The sequence below is a fragment of the Mytilus californianus genome, unplaced genomic scaffold (genome assembly GCF_021869535.1).
Source record: "Mytilus californianus isolate M0D057914Y unplaced genomic scaffold, xbMytCali1.0.p SCAF_14, whole genome shotgun sequence".
Lineage (NCBI taxonomy): Eukaryota > Metazoa > Mollusca > Bivalvia > Mytilida > Mytilidae > Mytilus > Mytilus californianus.
Genome location: NW_026262626.1, coordinates 31,327,378 through 31,345,408, shown reverse-complemented (window position 1 = coordinate 31,345,408; position 18,031 = coordinate 31,327,378). Strand labels below are relative to the sequence as shown.

Below are 18,031 nucleotides of genomic sequence, written 5' to 3'. Positions count from 1 at the left end.
TCCTATCTGTACATCTTTCCGACGCTGATAGTAATATACAAGATATGAATAATGAAATCATACAAATATCAAATTGAGCGTGTACGGTACAGTTTATTTAAGACAGTGTCTATATATTAATGGAATGTATAAAGAACGAAATTTATGATTATTATGAGATCCACCAGCTGAAGATAAGATGAGAAAGCCTATATTTTCAAATTTTCTAACTGTTCAATTTTTACCCCAAAAAATAGTATAATTTACTCAATGTTCATAATAATTATGGACATTTTGTTAATTTCATATAAATTTCAATTTACATTTGATATTTGACCGTAGAGCACAGAAACATATGCATTTTGAACACACATTTTAGCAAGTCCACCTTTGGTAAACGGATAGAAAGTCACTGGTGCAGACCAATACGTTGCAATTAACATTACAATTGTTTGAAAATACATGTATAAGAGAAACATTTTAAAATTATTTCTTTTTCTATAGAAATATTCATTTTAAAGTTTTGGAAATTTTCCATTTACATTGTTAAATCGTACAAGGCATATAGTTGTGGGCACCATGAAGCCAATTTGACAGCTTGTTTTCTTAGCAATTATTTTAGCAAAATTGTTTTTTAACAACTAAATTTTGTTTCTAACGGAGATATTTTGATAAAAATACAAAATTGTATTTGTCAATCAAATAAAATTTTCCTAAATCTAAAGTGTGGCTTTTTATTCAGCTACGTTTGTCCTGTTTATTTACTTCCATTATTAACTTTTCTGTGTGTTGAACGGTCCGTCATTCTGTGTTATGCAGGTCAACAAACAATGACCCCATTTTCTGTATATTTCATGTTACCGCGAGAGCGTCACACTTTCCTTTATCATTTATTAGTGCTTCACATTTTAGTTATTGCACGTCAAAGTGAAAACGATCACAGTGTATATATATAAACGCTACTAGCCACGACAAAGACAGCAGCATAGTTCTTTATTCTGTTTTTGTTATTTTAACTATACTTTTCCGTGTATGCTATACGGTCCATCGTTCTGTGCAGGTCAACAGACATTTGAACATTTTCTGTTTATTTATTGTTAAATGAGTGAGTGTCCCACTTTCCTATATCACTATTTAGCACTTCACTTTTTAGTAAATTGCATGTCAAATAGAAAAAGGTGTATTGTATTTACTACATGTAGCTTGTAAGCTAAAAGCATTGAGCCACTTTTCTTTCTATATATATAAATGTCTTACGATTGTACATGTGCTATTAGCCACGACAAAGTCAACAGACAATTTTAGCAACCATACATAAATCTGCTTATGAAAAAAATACGCCCCAATTCATATAAATACAACAAAGTGAATAAAAGTTAATCATATGAGCAAAATTGACTACTTTTGATCACAAATTGTTTTCTTGAACATTTCAGAATAAAGGAAACCTTAGTTATCTAATAAGCTTGTATTTATACTTTATTCCATTATTGAAATAACCGGGTTATTGACATTCTGTTAAAAAGTAATTATTTGGATCTTTACAAGAGTTTTTAACTGAGAGTCCGGGTGAAACCGCTCTAGGTACGATACTCATTTCGAATGCACCATGTTACAGATCTAATACACCAATATTAAAAAATTTTACACAGCAATTTTCAAATATTTGGATTAGAGCATTCCGATAGGGTTAGCGATAAGAGATTCGGAGGTACCAAATTATGTCAATGCTATTTTGTCCTTTTCTATACATCTTTAATTTCCCCATTTATCATTCTGTGAAATACATGTTAAATATTTCATGATTTATTACATAATTTACAATGGAGCATACGCAAAAGATAATAAAATATTCCAAGGAAGTCAATGTATTTGCCACCCTGTCTCCCCCCTAAATATCAAATTTTTGTTGTTTATATACATGTATGTGTATTATACTTGCACTTGTGTCTTATTATTTATTCGTATTGACATTGACACATCTGGAACGGTGTACCCTAGAGGTTTATATGCACTTGGATAAAAATCAAAAGAATAGTTATACAGAATACCGAAAAATCATGCAAGTTGTACTGTTGTATTTTTTCATTGAAAACTTTACAATTTAGATAGTTTTCGATTTTTTAACCTGGTGGCATTTTAAATATACATCATCAGATTTTAATGCAAGTGAAAGAATTGTGGTAGAGTAAAAGAATTCCCGTAAATAAAGTAAATTAAACACATATATACCCATCCGGCACGCAACGTCATTTCAACGTTGAAATGTGGTTGATATTCCGTCATGACGTTGCTTCAACGTTGTTTCAACGTTGTAACAGCAACGTCGAAGTTTTGTTGCAGAAAGTAAATTGATTCAACGTTGAATTTTATTTGAATTTTCAATGTTGAAGTTAGGTTGAAATAAATATGTTGTTTCAACGTTAAATGTTGGTTGACATGTCGACGATGGAGGTTCGTCCAGAAAAAAAAATTGTATGCATCGGTGTAAAAAATTATTCACCATCAGCGTTAAAGGTGAATCATTATAGTTGTACATCCTTTGTTATTGTAATCAACAAAAGTTCATAAATAAGGATTTTGCTATGGAAAATTGTAATCAATGTTTCCTTTCATTCATTTTTGTTCAATATCTAGTAAAATTGGGAATATTCCAAAACCGGGACGTTTATCAAAATCATAAAAGTGTACAATTTTAAATTATCATTCATCGAAATATGCTACTATCTAATTTGTTATTATCCGGAAATATTTTAATCAAAGATAAGACACAGCATGTGAAAGTGCGGCATCTACACAACTGATACACGAGGATTAGCACTCCCAATAATCTATTGATAAAATTATCACAAGACATGATGCTGATTAATGTGTGACCGCACGTGTGTGACCGCCTTTTTATGCTTGTGTGATGTTAACATTGGGAGATTATAAATGCACAAACGTGTATATTTTGTAAATCTCGCCATAGTGTATGTTGTAAAGATATCATCATTGACTTCAGTGTGTACATTTATGTACATCTATATAATCTGGAAACACCATACTCAGCCTACATACAGTTCATTTTAGTTATTTACTGCTGATTTGTTAAAGAAAAGGAACTTTTGCAAAGTAAGATTATCATCTCCCCCTTTTTTATCTAAAATTTTAACCCGTCATCCATAATCACACTATTTTAATTATTATCAACTATGCTCTGAAATGTTAATGATTTCTTTTTATTTTTCGATCGTATTTTACTAATTTGAAATATTGCTTGGCTTGGCGATGATGATCATGATGTTATTCTTATTTTTTGCACAGGTATAAGGGACAGAACAGTAACTTAGAAAAAAAAGGTTTGATGATATAGGTAAATTCTGTCAAGGTATGTATTTTTTAAAAATAAATTTTAATAATCAGTATGTATGTTAGATTGCATGTGTTCAAGTGTTGTTTGTGTTGATACTGCATGAACTTTGTGATTTGTGTTGATTTATATTCTCTATATTGGCCCTTTGATTAGGAATAAAGACATTTGATTCGAATTGTATTAATATTTTTTTTATGCATATCAAATTTAAAACAAAACCCTCTGCAATAGATCCTTGTGCTTGAGATGGGTGGCATTTTAGCAATAGATAATTGTGCCCGAGATGGGTGGCATTGTTACAATAGATCCTGGTGCTCGAGATGGGTGGTATTGTTACAATAGATCCTGGTGCTCGAGATGGGTGGCATTGTTACAATAGATCTTGGTGCTCGAGATAGGTGGCATTGTTACAACAGATCCTGGTGTTTGAAATATGTGGCATTGTAACAATAGATCCTGGTTCTCGAGATAGGTGGCATTTTAACAATAGATCCTGGTGCCCGAGATGGGTGGCATTGTTACAACAGATTCTGGTGCTCGAAATAGGTGGCATTCGTACAATAGATCCTGGTGTTCGAGATAGGTGGCATTGTTACAACAGATCCTGGTGCTTGAAATATGTGGCATTGTAACAATAGATCCTGGTTCTCGAGATAGGTGGCATTTTAACAATAGATCCTGGTGCGCGAGATGGGTGGCATTGTTACAACAGATTCTGATGTTTGAAATAGGTGGCATTCGTACAATAGATCCTGGTGCTCGAGATGGGTGGCATTGTTACAATAGATCCTGGTGCTCAAGATTGGTGGCATTGTTACAATAGATCCTGGTGCCCGAGATGGGTGGCATTGTTACAACAGATCCTGGTGCTTGAAATATGTGGCATTTGTACAATAGATCCTGGTGCTCGAGATAGGTGGCATTTTAACAATAGAACCTGGTGCTCGAGATTTGTGGCATTGTTACAATAGATCCTGGTGCTCGAGATGGGTGGCATTGTTACAATAGATCCTGGTGCTCGAAATAGGTGGCATTTGTACAATAGATCCTGGTGCTCGAGATAGGTGGCATTGCTTTGTGTACAGGAGCGAAAAAATGTAAAAAAGGATCAGCGTTTATGTAAACCAGTAAATTTATATAAAAATCTGGCCTTATATAACATTTTATTCCCTGCCTTTGACGTTCCACGTAATTGTTAACTATTGTTAACTTGTTTACAAAATATTTATATTTTTTATTTGTGGTTGTTTTTTTCAGAAAGAGTAATGTATGCCTACACAAAAATAACAGAAGCTAAATTAAAGAAGGATCATGCACTAGATATGGTTGGAGGAGTTTAGAGAATACAATTCATTTTCAAGAAACTATTAAAAATGACTAAGAGATTATTTGTATTCATTTACCAGATCACTTTTTGGCTATATGAGCTTTTTTCATAACTTGACATCTGTTGTACTGTTTTGTTTCAAATCTTGCTGAGTCATGTGGCTTCGATATCTTTTGTGGTTACTAAGTATTATAGATATAAGGAGATGGGGTATGATTGTCAATGAGACAAATATCCACCAGAGTCTAATGGACATGGAGGTAACTAAACGGCCTTCAACAATAAGCAAACACCACACTGTATAGTCCGCGATAGAAGACCCGGACACAATTTGTTTTAAACAATTCAAACGAGAAAAACCAACCGCCTAAACGACAAACAAATATGACAGATGAACCAAAAACAAGCAACGAATTGCTTATTTAAACATGAATCAATGTTGTTGCATTATTCGGGTGACGTTGTTTCAATGTTAGGTTTCAACCTATATTCACCGAAATATCAACGTTGATACAATGTTGAAAATATAACGTTGTTTCAATGTCAGATATTCAACGTTGTTTCGCCTTTCAAAACCAACAGTTAATTCAACGTCTTTTCAACTTTACAGATTAACGTTGATTCAACGTTGTATCAACGTTGAAATGCCTGGTGGGTAAATGCAATTGATAATCTTCTTAGCACATTTCATACATTTCTTTATATATAATAGTTCATACACTCCTTTTTGAGGGCCATTTTCATTACAAAATTATTCAATTATGATTAATTTGGTATTTTATTATCACAATAAAATATTAATCCAGCATAATTTATCTAAAACTGAGTTTACGCAAAATATATATAAAAATATACCACGACGATCCAGGTATTTTGCCATCATCTTCCTCCCCCAAATGATTTAATTTCTTCTTTAATTTTTGTGTCTTAAACTCGCACTTCTCTCTTATCATCCTTACAAGATGTTATTCACACCTCGAATGGTGAACCCTAGAGGCTAAATCAAAAGAATAGATTTACAGAATGCTGATCTTTTATTTACCGAGAATTTAACCACCCCTTCACCAGGTAGTGTCAGACTATACTAGTACTACACACATTGTATTTACACAGTCCGAGCGGGGAAATGTTTGCTAGACTAAATTAAAAGGTCAGAAATTGACATACATTCATTGTCATCACATTATCAGTTATATATGTTTGTTCAACATATCGGTCGGAAAATTTTTTTTTCAAAAAAATATTATTGTACGATTCACTTTTATTACTATAAGCTTATCAGAAATCCATAAAATATATATCTGCCGTTACCATAAGAATTTAAAAAGTTGCACGGCTGTTCGTTTTATTATTTTTGTTATGAGTTGGTTAATAGCTGTGCAAAACAGTCATTGATGTGCTTTAAATTGCTTTATTATGTGATTAACGAACAAGACTTTAATTGATATTAATTCCACTCCCGGCATGCCACAGTTTAAAAGTACGTCACAATACACTGGTAAATTCCAATAAAGAAATTAATAATTTCCAATTTTCTTCTTTATTAGTGTTCATATCTAGATAAAACTTGGTGATGTGTTTTTTATGTTATTATGAACATAATAGGATGATAAGTCAAAAATTGCGAATTTTACCTTTAAAGGGCAATAACTCAAATAAGGAGTTGTATGACCATTTCGGCCTTTCTGATAATTTTTCCTTATCAAAGTTTCTCTCTATCTATTATAGTTTTCAAAATAATAAGCAAAAATTAATAAAATGCTTCGCCGAGCGCAGCCTGATACGACCGCTGAAGTCGTACCCTGAACAGTTGGGGAAAGTTTGGACACAATATTCAAGCTTGATACTGTCTAAATTTGGATTGTGATCAAATTTTTGACATAATATAGGTTTCTGACACAAAATAAATGTGGTCAAAGATCTTAAAAATTTGAAATGGGACATATGTAGTTTACCTAGTATGGTCGAATATCCAAAATCTAACAACATGGTTAGATTCAGCATATAAAAAAACACCAAAAATCTAATTTTAGTTGAAATCAAACAAAGTTTAATTTTGGACCCGTCAAACCTTAATATGGACTTATTTGAAAACAGGGCCCAAAATAAAGAATCTATTAATGCACAATAAGATTCAGCATATCATAGAGCCGCAATTATTCAGTTTTTGATGAAATCAAACAAAGTTTAATTTTGGACCCTTTGGACCTCAATGTAGACCAATTAAAAAATGGAGCCCAATATCCAAAATAGTAATACAAGGTTAGAACTCCCAAAAATTAAAGACTTTAAATTAATCTTCCATTGAAATTGGTTAAAAGATTTGTATTTATTTTCAATTCAAGATTTCTTGCTATTGCACAATACTGTGCTATTGCGTAATACTGTGCTATTGTGCAATACTGTGCTGTTGCACAATACTTATTTAATCTGTTATATATAATAATTTACACACCCTGTTTGGTGTGTATCTCTTGCCATATCAGTATTTGTTGCTTTTATATATAAATCAGAAATAATCAATGTAAAAATGGAAAATTTTGGGGGAAAAAAACCCAAAAAATTATGAAAAAAAAAATCCCCCAAAAAAATTTGCCCCCCCCCTCAAATTTTTTTTTTGAAAACATTTGAAATTTTGAAAAATCTTGAAGAAAAAAAGTATGAGACCCCTAAAAAAAGTAAAAAAAAAATCCCCCCCCCAAAAAAAAAAATTTCAAATAGTTTGAAATTTCAAAAATATTGAAGAAAAAAAATATGAACCCCCAAAAAAATTTGGAAAAAAATACCCACCCCCCAAACTTTTTGAACCCACCTCAAAATTTTTTTAAAAATTTTTAAGATTATTATCTTTTCAGGAAAAATGTACAATTTCAGAGAGTTCCATAAACTTTAACACAAGTTATTGTCTGGAAACTAGAAAAATGCTTGTTTTTGGCCCCTTTTTTGCCCCTAATTTCTAAATGTTTAGGGCAATTACCCCAAACTCAATCCCAGCCTTCCCTTTGTGATATGGAACCTTGTAGTACAATTTCAGAGAGATCCATACACTAAAACACAAGTTATTGTCTGGAAACTAGAAAAATGCTTGTTTTTGGCCCCTTTTTTGCCCCTAATTCCTGAATGTTTGGGGCAATTCCCTCAAACCCAATCACAGCCTTCCCTTTGTGATATGGAACCTTATGGTACAATTTCAGAGAGCTCCATACACTAAACACAAGTAATTGTCCGGAAACAACAAAACTGCTTGTTTTTGGCCCCTTTTTGACCCCTAATTCCTAATCTGTTGGTACCATAACCCCCAAAATCAATCCCTACCTTCCTTTTGTGGTATTGAACCTTCTGGTAAAATTTCAAAGAGATCCATTCACTTCAACTAAAGGTATTGTCCGGAAACCAAATTTGGACAACGACAACGACATCATAGCATTATACTAACGCAAATTTTTTGCAGTCGTATAAAAATTGGTAAAATTTGATATCTAAGTACAATAACTCCTACAAGAAGTCGTAACTGGACAGCAGGTCCATCTCAACATTCTGAACATTTCTGCCCTTGTCAGATTTTCTCTATTCATAGTGGTTTTTAAGAGACAAAACTATTTTTTTACCCTACTGTTCTATTTTTAGCCATGTGGGCCATCTTGGTTAGAAGGTAGGGTTAGACTCATAGGACACATTTTTTATACCAGATAAAATTGAGAATGGGAATGGGGAATGTGTAAAAGAGACAACAACTCGACCAAAGAGCAGAAAACAGCTGAAGGCCAACAATGGGTCTTCAACACAGCGAGAAAATCCCTCACCTGGAGGCAGCCTTCAGCTGGCCCCTAAACAAAAATGTGTACTAGTTTAAGATACCCTAATGATGATTGTGGCTAAGTTTGGTTTAATTTGGCAAGTAGAGGAGAATTTTTCTGAAAAAGTTAATGACCATGGAGGACGGAAGCCAAGTGATGAGAAATGCTCACCTGGTCTTTTGGCCAGGTGAGCTAAAAATGTCTATTGAAAATATGAAAATACACTTCCTTGCTCCAAAAAATTCAGACCAGGAACATTTTGAATGCTGATGTGAAAATATCTAATCTGTTCTTTGTTATTTATAAAATGCATGATTTACTTGTAATGTATTTAAGCTAAAACAGCATTAAAACATTGTTAGATAATTCTACAATATTACAATGACAAATGATCACAGGACAGAATAATAGACAGACATAGGTCAACTATTTTCCTTAGCCACTTTAAAATTAGTTACAAGGACATAATATTGCACATTCAAACCTTTGCTACAGCAGGACATGCATCTCTTCGCACTGTTTCTATGCCTTTAGCATCAAATGCTGGTTCCTTTTGGTCTGGCATTTCATAACTAAATCCTACATATCTCTTCTTTGTTTGCAAGACACAAGGAAGATAAACCTAAATAAAATAAAATATAAAAAATGATAGAAGACCTGTACAAATACCAATAAATGATCCTTGATGTCATTCATCAACAAAAGTTACCTTTTTTGGTGGGGTTTGCCTTGTTCAATCTCTAGTTTTCTGCATAGTTTTGGGGGATGGTTGCTTGTCTTTCAGTATTTTTTTCTTTTTGCCATGGTGTTGTAGGTTTTTCATCAACTTGTTATTTGGAATCATTATAATTTTTTGTATGCATTTCATAAAGATTAGAGACTACAATTTACTATGCTTATATTATGGTAGTAAGGAATCAAGTAAACAGCAATTAAATAGGTACTAAATCATCTGGAAATGATACACAAACAGAAAATTAATAGAACTTTATTGAGAATGCTTACATACTCCATACCCTCTTACAAAGAGGAAGCGCTTATACATTGCAGTAACCAATTAGCTGTCTGCTTTTTATTTACTTTTAGGCATGTTTCTTTTTTGTTATGATTTTTGACAGTAAAATTATCACACAAAACAATATTTTTAGTAACTATGACCTTATTCAAAGATGTAGTGACCACAAAATCAATAGGGACCTTCATCTTATAGAATATTTGTTTGAGCATCTGGAAACAGTAACTATGACCTCGGCCTTCAAATGAAGTTTCTTCAAAATCAATAGGAATCTTCCTCTAATTATATGTGCACAATAATGTAAGTAAGGATGCAATCTGATACAACATATTTAATATGGCATGTATAAACCCTTTTCTGAACAACTTTTGGTATATTTTAAGTAACTTTGATCTTTACCTTAGGCCTAGTGACCTCAAATCTAATAAGGATCTTCTTCTCATTATATTTGATTTAGGTTGCAATACCATATAAAGCATTTGATTAATCCTTATGAAACCACTTTTATGCACACATTTGGTTTTTTTAGTAACTATACAAACATACCTACCAACTTTTGAAAATCCTCATGGGCATAATATTTTCAAAGGTTACATTTTTTGCAGCGTTTTTGCGTGCACTGTTTTGTACTCTAAGAAATAATGTCATACATGTATCTTATTTTTTTCTTATGGTATACTGATGATGAGCACATAATCCCCTTTCTTCTTTTTATTTGCAGGATTCTTGTACTTATATTATTTATCTGATTTGTTGTGAAAAATAAAAGACAATAGTTTAAATGATTAGATAATTTAATAACAAGAATGACAACACTGTATGATATTGTTACAGTAAGTGTAATGTCCATAAACTACTATCTTATATGTTCATGGTAGCACTGCAACTCAAATGTCATCAAAGAAAGCACACCTCATTGACTTAATTGTATTAAACTTGATTCATATTTTATTAATCTGATTTTACTAAACATATGTAGGAGTGGGGTTACCACTATTTTCATGAGGTGGTGTTGCTCCTATAAGAATATCAAATATGGGGAAATGCCTTTTGGTCCAATAGATCACAAGAATAAGGAACTATTGTTTAGTTAACAGGCATCCATAATTCAAAATATAGTTCATATGATACAGATTAATAAACTGTTAACACAGAGATATGTCTCGCCTTTTTGTAATTTTGATAATGCAAATGTTGAAATTAAAAGAGCAATACTTTAACATGTAAGTTATGCAAATATTCAAAGTCAATGAACCATGACTGAAGGTACATGGCTAAACAATCTCCATGGAAATGAGATGTGCAAATGCTAATACAACTGCATACCAAATACCATTGACTTATCATAAGTCGTTTCCTTTAAACAAACCTAAAGACAAACATTAACTTGTAAACTATGTACAAGTTTCAAGGTCAATGAACCATGATGAGGAGGTGGGGCTATATAATATATATGGTAACTAGACTTGCAAATGCCAATAAATTTGCATACCAAATATCATTGACTTAACATTAGCGGTTCATCTTAAACTGATCTAATCACAAACTAAAACATGTAAACTAAGTTTCCAAGTAAATTGACCATGACAGAGGGGGCGGGGCCAATTGTTTTCCATGGAAATGAGATGTGCCAAACTGCCAATGCTTATACAACTGCATACCCAATTAACATTGGCCTCAAGGCTTCCAAAACGGTCATATATTCCCGACATTTGTATAATGTCCGGTAAAAGTCCAGCTGGGAAAAGCATGAAACGGACATCTACTTTTTAGTTTTCAAGGCTTAAGAGACGGTCATTTTAACATAATTCGCGATCTTTTTGACCCAACCTTTTGCCTTTAACAGCCACACATTTGCGGTCATAAAAGTGACATGATCATTTTAATCAAGGCTAATTAGTTGTCGAACAGCTGAAATTTACCTGTTCAGGTGACAGGTAAACTATTTTGAACCGGACATTGGTCTATTCAGTTATTTTCTTACATTTCAGCGGCTTGCATCTAATTAATTTAGTTAAAAAGATTTAAATTATCAGAAATACGTTTACAAATATGATTTGATGAAAAAATTAAAAAGGTGAAAATGAAAAATCGTCATAACCGACACGTTTTTTGAACCAGAGACATGTCTCTGTTTGAACTGGTATACGTCTGCGCAGGTGTGAAATTTAATTATGCATCCTAATTTCTTCAAAAAATGCTTAAATTGTCATTGATACCTTTATCTCACGTTTATTTCGAATATTTTCTTGAAGAAATATTGTAGAAAGAGCTACTTACACTCATTCATGCTTTGCAAACGTACACGGAGTTTTCGTATCCGACTCTGGTCCATGTTTTACCATGTCAAGATAACATCTGGTTTAGATTTAAAAACGAAAGTAAAGTTTTTGACAACGTTATTTAGCACAAATAAAGAGTCTAAGCAGATATAAGTATGCTGATATTGCACACTTCGAATGATGCACTGCCAATTTAACAGTTTACATCGGAACTTCGAATTTGAATCAAAGAAAGTTTAATATCTTTTTTTTTAATGTCAATCATTGGGATGGCCAACACGGCAACTGATTACCATAATTGCCTTTTATTTATTTAGTCTTAAGGGATTAAAATCGGGATAATATATAAAATGTCCGGCTGGCTAAAAATAACTTTGGAAGCCCTGATTGGTCTACCACTAATGGTTCCCCTTGAACTGACCTAATCACAAACTAAAACAAGTAAACTAAGCAAAAGTTTCATTAGTCAATTGACCATGACTGAGGGAGTGGGGCCAAATATTTTCCATGGAAATGAGATGTGCCAATGCTTATACAACTGCATACCAATTAACATTGGCCTACCACTAATGGTTCCCCTTGAACTGACCTAATCACAAACTAATACATGTAAACTAAGCAAAAGTTTCAAAGTCAATAGACCATGACTGAGGGGGCAGGGTCAAATAATCTCCATGAAAATGAGATGTGCCAATGCTAATACCAAATATCATTGACCTACCACTAGTGGTTCACCATACACTTGACCTAATCACAAACTAAAACAATGTTGACGTCGCCGCTGCCAGAAACAGCATACCTATGTCTCGCTTTTTGACTTCGTCAAGGCGAGACAAAAATGATACATAATTCAAGATATAAGATGTTCGTAAGGCAAATGTCATTCTAAAACTAACCTAAAACTATAAGACTAATTATAACTAACTTCACTGCCCCATTAGCCTATTACTTAATATTCTAAATTTATCTTTAGTATCAAACCTTTGACCTTTTAATTACCAAATGGAAATGCTGAATTTGCCAGAACATATTTATATAAGAATTCTTAATGTCTCAAGTAGTGGTCAATAACATGTGAAATAAACAATTAATCATAATTAATTACTTTTCTGAACTACTGCTACTAAAATCAACATCTATTGTTTACTACTAAAATATAAACATGCAAATTCTTATCTTTATAAATTCTCATCATTGAAATCAATGAAAGTACTATTAATTTTTAAAGTGAAACTTTCAAATTGTCATGTAAATTAACGCTACTATACATAAACTATGCGGTATGGGTTTTACTCATTGTTGAAGGCCATACGGTGACCTATAGTTGTTAATTTCTGTGTCATTTTGTCTATTGTAGAGATTTGTCTCGATGGCAGTTATACCACATCTTCTGATTTTTATATAATCACATCAATGAAAATGTCTTGTGAGTAGTTCTTTTGTATTATCTGTACATGCTTGCTTGACCATCTTAAGAAGCTCATCATCTGGTCGTACAAATAATTACTGACAGACTTGGTAGTATTCTGAGCTGTGAAGGGTTTCTGTTGAAATTGATAGTCCTTGAGGCTTTGAAACGTCATTCAGGCGTAATGGTCAACGTTTTGGTCTCTATCAGTTTATTGCAGACTTTGCAAAAGACATGTGATAATTGTTGAATTTGTTCTTCAGCCACGCTTTACTTCTTCTTAAGGGGCATAAGATATCCTTGCAGATGGCCAGAATCGATTCATGATCACAATTTTTACAATTCTGACTTACAGACGGAGGAATACAACTCAAAAGTTCCAAGCATGTTAAAATTTTTGCATGTTTGTAATGCCCCATAATCATGAGATACACTGATTTTGATTGTCTTATTAATGTAATCATGAGAAACACCAATTTTGATTGGCTGATCATGATTGTCTCCCTTGGGAAAAGTTCAAAATTGGGAACCAACATTTTTGGGAAAGTTTGCTGTAGCTTGCTATAGCTACTTTCCCAAGGCGTCGGCCTAAAACTTCCAGTGACAGACTATCGCAAATGTTCTGATCCAAGATAATGTAGTATTAGTGTTTGAATACTGTTTCTAGGAAGATGCTTTTGAAATTTTGAGTTTCTACTCTTTTGAAAAGATTACAGCTTGAATAAAACAGGAAGGAATGTTCACCTACAATTCAGATGAATTTAACTTCATTTTGAAAATGAGTATCACAAACACTACATCGCGGATCTGCCATGCGCTGAAGAGAAAATCAAAAGAAATCTACACGAGACAGCGTTTCATTCATGAATATTTCATGATATTTACAAATGTTCAATTATTGAATAAGTAAATGCCCGAGTGTATCGAAAGAATCCGGTATGACTGACTGAAATGCAAGAACAAGTTGATATTTTGACCAAGCCGTCGGATAGTTGACAAGTGATAATGGTTTGATTGAACAATACACAGGTGATAAAATTAAAAATACTCGATAACTATATGGCTAATGTGTCACGTCAAGGATGAGTAAAGGTAAATACCGGCTTTGATAGAAAAGTGCATTGTTTTTTTCAAAACATCGATCAGAAGGTTTTGATGCCAAAAATCATTTGAAAACTTTTAATTCCGTTATTTAAATATTAGCTGTTTCACATTCAAATGTGGATATAAGGACCTTCCCTTGTTTAGCATGCTCAAGTGGATCAAACTGACAGCAGAAAAACATTGACTCAACGACAATTCGTATCAACATGATTAAATAACATTTGTCCATGTACTAGCAAAATGACTTTCTTAATGCTTAACAATGCAGTGGCGGATCCAGAACTTTTTATCCTCACACTTTATTCCTGGGGCAGTATGATTCTTTAAGATTGACCTATAATTAACAATGTGTCATCCAAACACAGAGGCAATGATTACTAGTATATCAAATGAATGGCTTAAAACCAAAAATCTCAAATGTTATTGCCTAAATGCTAAATTTCACAGCAGCAACTAAGATGTGTTACAGGGTTATAAGCACCTCTATGAATCTAGTGTATATAAACTTTTTATTCCTGTGGTCATACTGCTATTATTATGCCCCCCACCGTATTGAGTTTTATCCTTGTTCTTCTGTAAGTATGTACGTCCCTTACTTGTACGTACGTCTGTAAATCCCAAAATTGGTTTCTGTTCTCTTACTTGAGTTTGCCTGAACCAAATTTGTATTTCATTTATATTCTTTTATCAATTTACATTATTTTAAGACATGATAAAACAAGCTGGAAGTAACCCAAAATTTCTTTTAAGTGTTTTCAAATACACAAAGCTTTTATTACATAATTGCAGTTAGCCTGAGGTGAAAATCGTTACTTAATAGTATGGTTGACACCCAAGCTGTCAAGTGAAGCCATATAATTACAGATGTTCTTTGATTTACAGGTAAACATTACCTTCATCAGTGACACAAAACGTAATTAATGTTGACATCAATGGTAATAAAAAATAGAGACGGTCAAATTTTTTGGGATTGAAATTTTGAAAAAAAACAGATTTGAATTATTAACGGGAGGGACGGAAGAGGGCTTCATATTCGACCTTAAACATATTGACCTCAAAGTCAATAGGGATCTTTTTTTCATTAATTTTACCATATATTAAAAGTAAGGCTGCATTCTAATGATTATGTATATGTCTTTATAATTACTCATCAAAACCGAAAATTTATGTTTTGAAAAACCTATAGTTTTTAAGTAGTCAATGAACAATGAGAATTAGGTAAAGGACAACAGAAAAATGCCAGACAATATTCAACTCTTTTATCTTCTGAAATATGAAGCTTTCTTGATATTGGTGGTAGGCAAGACAAAATTAGTTGACAACTTCATCACTGTAAGAGTAATACTCAAGTCTTGTCTACCTCAACAAGCGTTGTGCACAGAATCATACATAATCATTTAATCAAATTAATCATACCAGTAATTATCTTGGTTTAGATTAAATCATATTTACCTTTTCAAATTTGAGTTTAATCGGACTTGGATGCATAGCTGTTACAGCATCACATATCTCATAACCAATCTTAAAGGCATCATCTTTACTTCTACCTTTCAATAAGATGAACATGCTGAAAAAAGTATTGTTGAAGTTGTAAGGTCATTAGCTGACAAATTCATAATCACTATAATTGACTATAATTTGATTGATAACAGAATTATAAAAGTTCTATGGGAAACAACAAACAATGTATAAAAACATAATAAAGTATCAGCTTTTCGTGCATATTCAAATGCACTAGGACTTAGACACCATCTAATTTACAATCTAGTTGACCTCCAAAGACTGAAGATGGTCATGCAACTTGGTATAACCAGAGACAAGCATGTGCAATAGTTAAATGACAATTATAAAAGATTTTTGTTTGATTTCATGTCATAGACTAAAAACATTTGTAAAGGGTTCCATATCAAAAAGAAAATTTTTATATATATTTTTGACAGGGTTTGATGTAAAATAAATAATGAAGAACATAAGAATAGGCTGATTAGCACTGAACAAGTAACAACAACCTGCAATCTGTCATCTTCAGTTTCTACGGATAAAGATTTTGGAAATACCTGTTCTAAAGAATATTTTGCTGATTTTGCTCTTTTGGACTAAACTGATTCATTGTTCAAGTAGAAGTCAAAGCCTTTTATACAATGGATGACAAAAATGAAATAGTTGATTGATGCAAATATCATATATGACTGGAATGAAGCAAATAGCAATAGCTCAACTATATTACTTAAATTTTCAAAGCAATAACTATTTTTTCTGTATAATCAAATCTACCTATCAGTATCGCCATACAAAACTTTTGCTGCCCACTTTGGTGTGTCTTCTACCAGTTTGATAGACCTTTCTAAAGTTTCTCTTGCCTTTCTAACAATACTATCACCAACCTGCAACAAATTGAACCTGTATGTTGTAACTGTACTTAATAGAAGTACAACTAAATTATATGTATTCATTATTTCAGACCTTTACATTATACCTCATCTACATTCTTCAAAAGATAAAGGAATATAATAAATCAGAAATAACTTTTGAACTATTTTGAGATAAATGATGTTAATCAAAAATGTTTGGTACATAGGTAAGATTATGAAGATTTAAAATACTTCAAATTACATGTTTTTATCACACATTACCTTTTTGTTCTTTTAAATAAAAGTAATATGTGGAATAAAACAGTCTAAAACTGCAAAAAATTTAATGAGACATAAAACTGCAATTTCCTTCAGAATTTATCATGCTACATACAACAAAGTTTAATTTTGGACCCTTTGGACCTCAATGTGAACCAATTTGATAACAGGACCCAAAATCCAAAATCTAAATACACACACACACACCTGATTAAATGGGCATTTAAAAAGTCGGAATGCGAATATATATGTTCAAACTCTTTTAGGTCATTTTTTAGTAACAACAAACAAAAGAACTATGTCAATTGAACCTGCTTTGATACTATAACTGCCCTTGAATTTTTACTAGATAACATTTTTGTTCGCTATGGAGATTCCGTATATCGTCAGGTTATCGGAATTCCCATGGGGACTAACTGTGCACCACTTATTGCGGACCTGTTTCTGTATTGTTACGAGATACAATTTATGACTAAATTCAGCAAAGACCCATCGAAACAACATCTGATTCAAAAAATTTAAAAACATTTTTAGATATTTAGATAATATATTGGCTCTCAATAATGACGACTTCAGTATGTACACTAAAGAGATTTATCCTGCCGAACTGACTTTAAATAAAGCTAATACTAACAATGAACACTGCCCTTTCCTGGATCTTGATATCTTTATCTTTAACGGGAAGCTTAATACCAAAATTTATGATAAAAGAGATGATTTTTCATTTCCTATTGTTAATTATCTATTTTTAGATGGTGACGTTCCCTTGTCGCCATCTTATAGTGTTTATATATCTCAACTTGTTCGATTCGCTCATGTATGTAACAACGTATTTGATTTAAAGGAAAGATATCTCTGTATTACTGAAAAATTATTACACCAGGGTTTTCGATATAACAAACTAGTCAAAACTTTTACTGAATTTTATCATCTGTACAAGGACATCATTCGTAAATATAAATCAACATGCAGACATCTTATAAGGTCAGGTATTTCACATCCAATATTTTATGGTAATATTCTTTACAAAGCACAAAAATGTCGGCATTCACCTCAAAAGCTAACCAAACCTTTAAACAGACTTATTCGGAAAGGATATAGTTATGATACTGTTGTCAAGTCATTAAGGATTGC

At 32.5% G+C, this 18,031-nt stretch overlaps 1 protein-coding gene across 2 annotated transcripts in view; it reads right to left on the bottom strand.

Annotated features, from left to right (window-relative positions):
• LOC127724637 (uncharacterized) overlaps window positions 1–18,031 on the bottom strand; it is a 640,225-nt gene that overhangs the window by 93,096 nt on the left and 529,098 nt on the right. For both annotated transcript variants that reach the window (XM_052231644.1, XM_052231645.1), the window contains exons 29-31: window positions 16,542–16,651; window positions 15,720–15,834; window positions 8,943–9,080 (exon numbers count right to left, since the gene is read on the bottom strand). In XM_052231644.1, coding sequence (XP_052087604.1) covers window positions 8,943–9,080; window positions 15,720–15,834; window positions 16,542–16,651 — 363 coding nt within the window. The remainder of the gene's footprint in view (window positions 1–8,942; window positions 9,081–15,719; window positions 15,835–16,541; window positions 16,652–18,031) is intronic.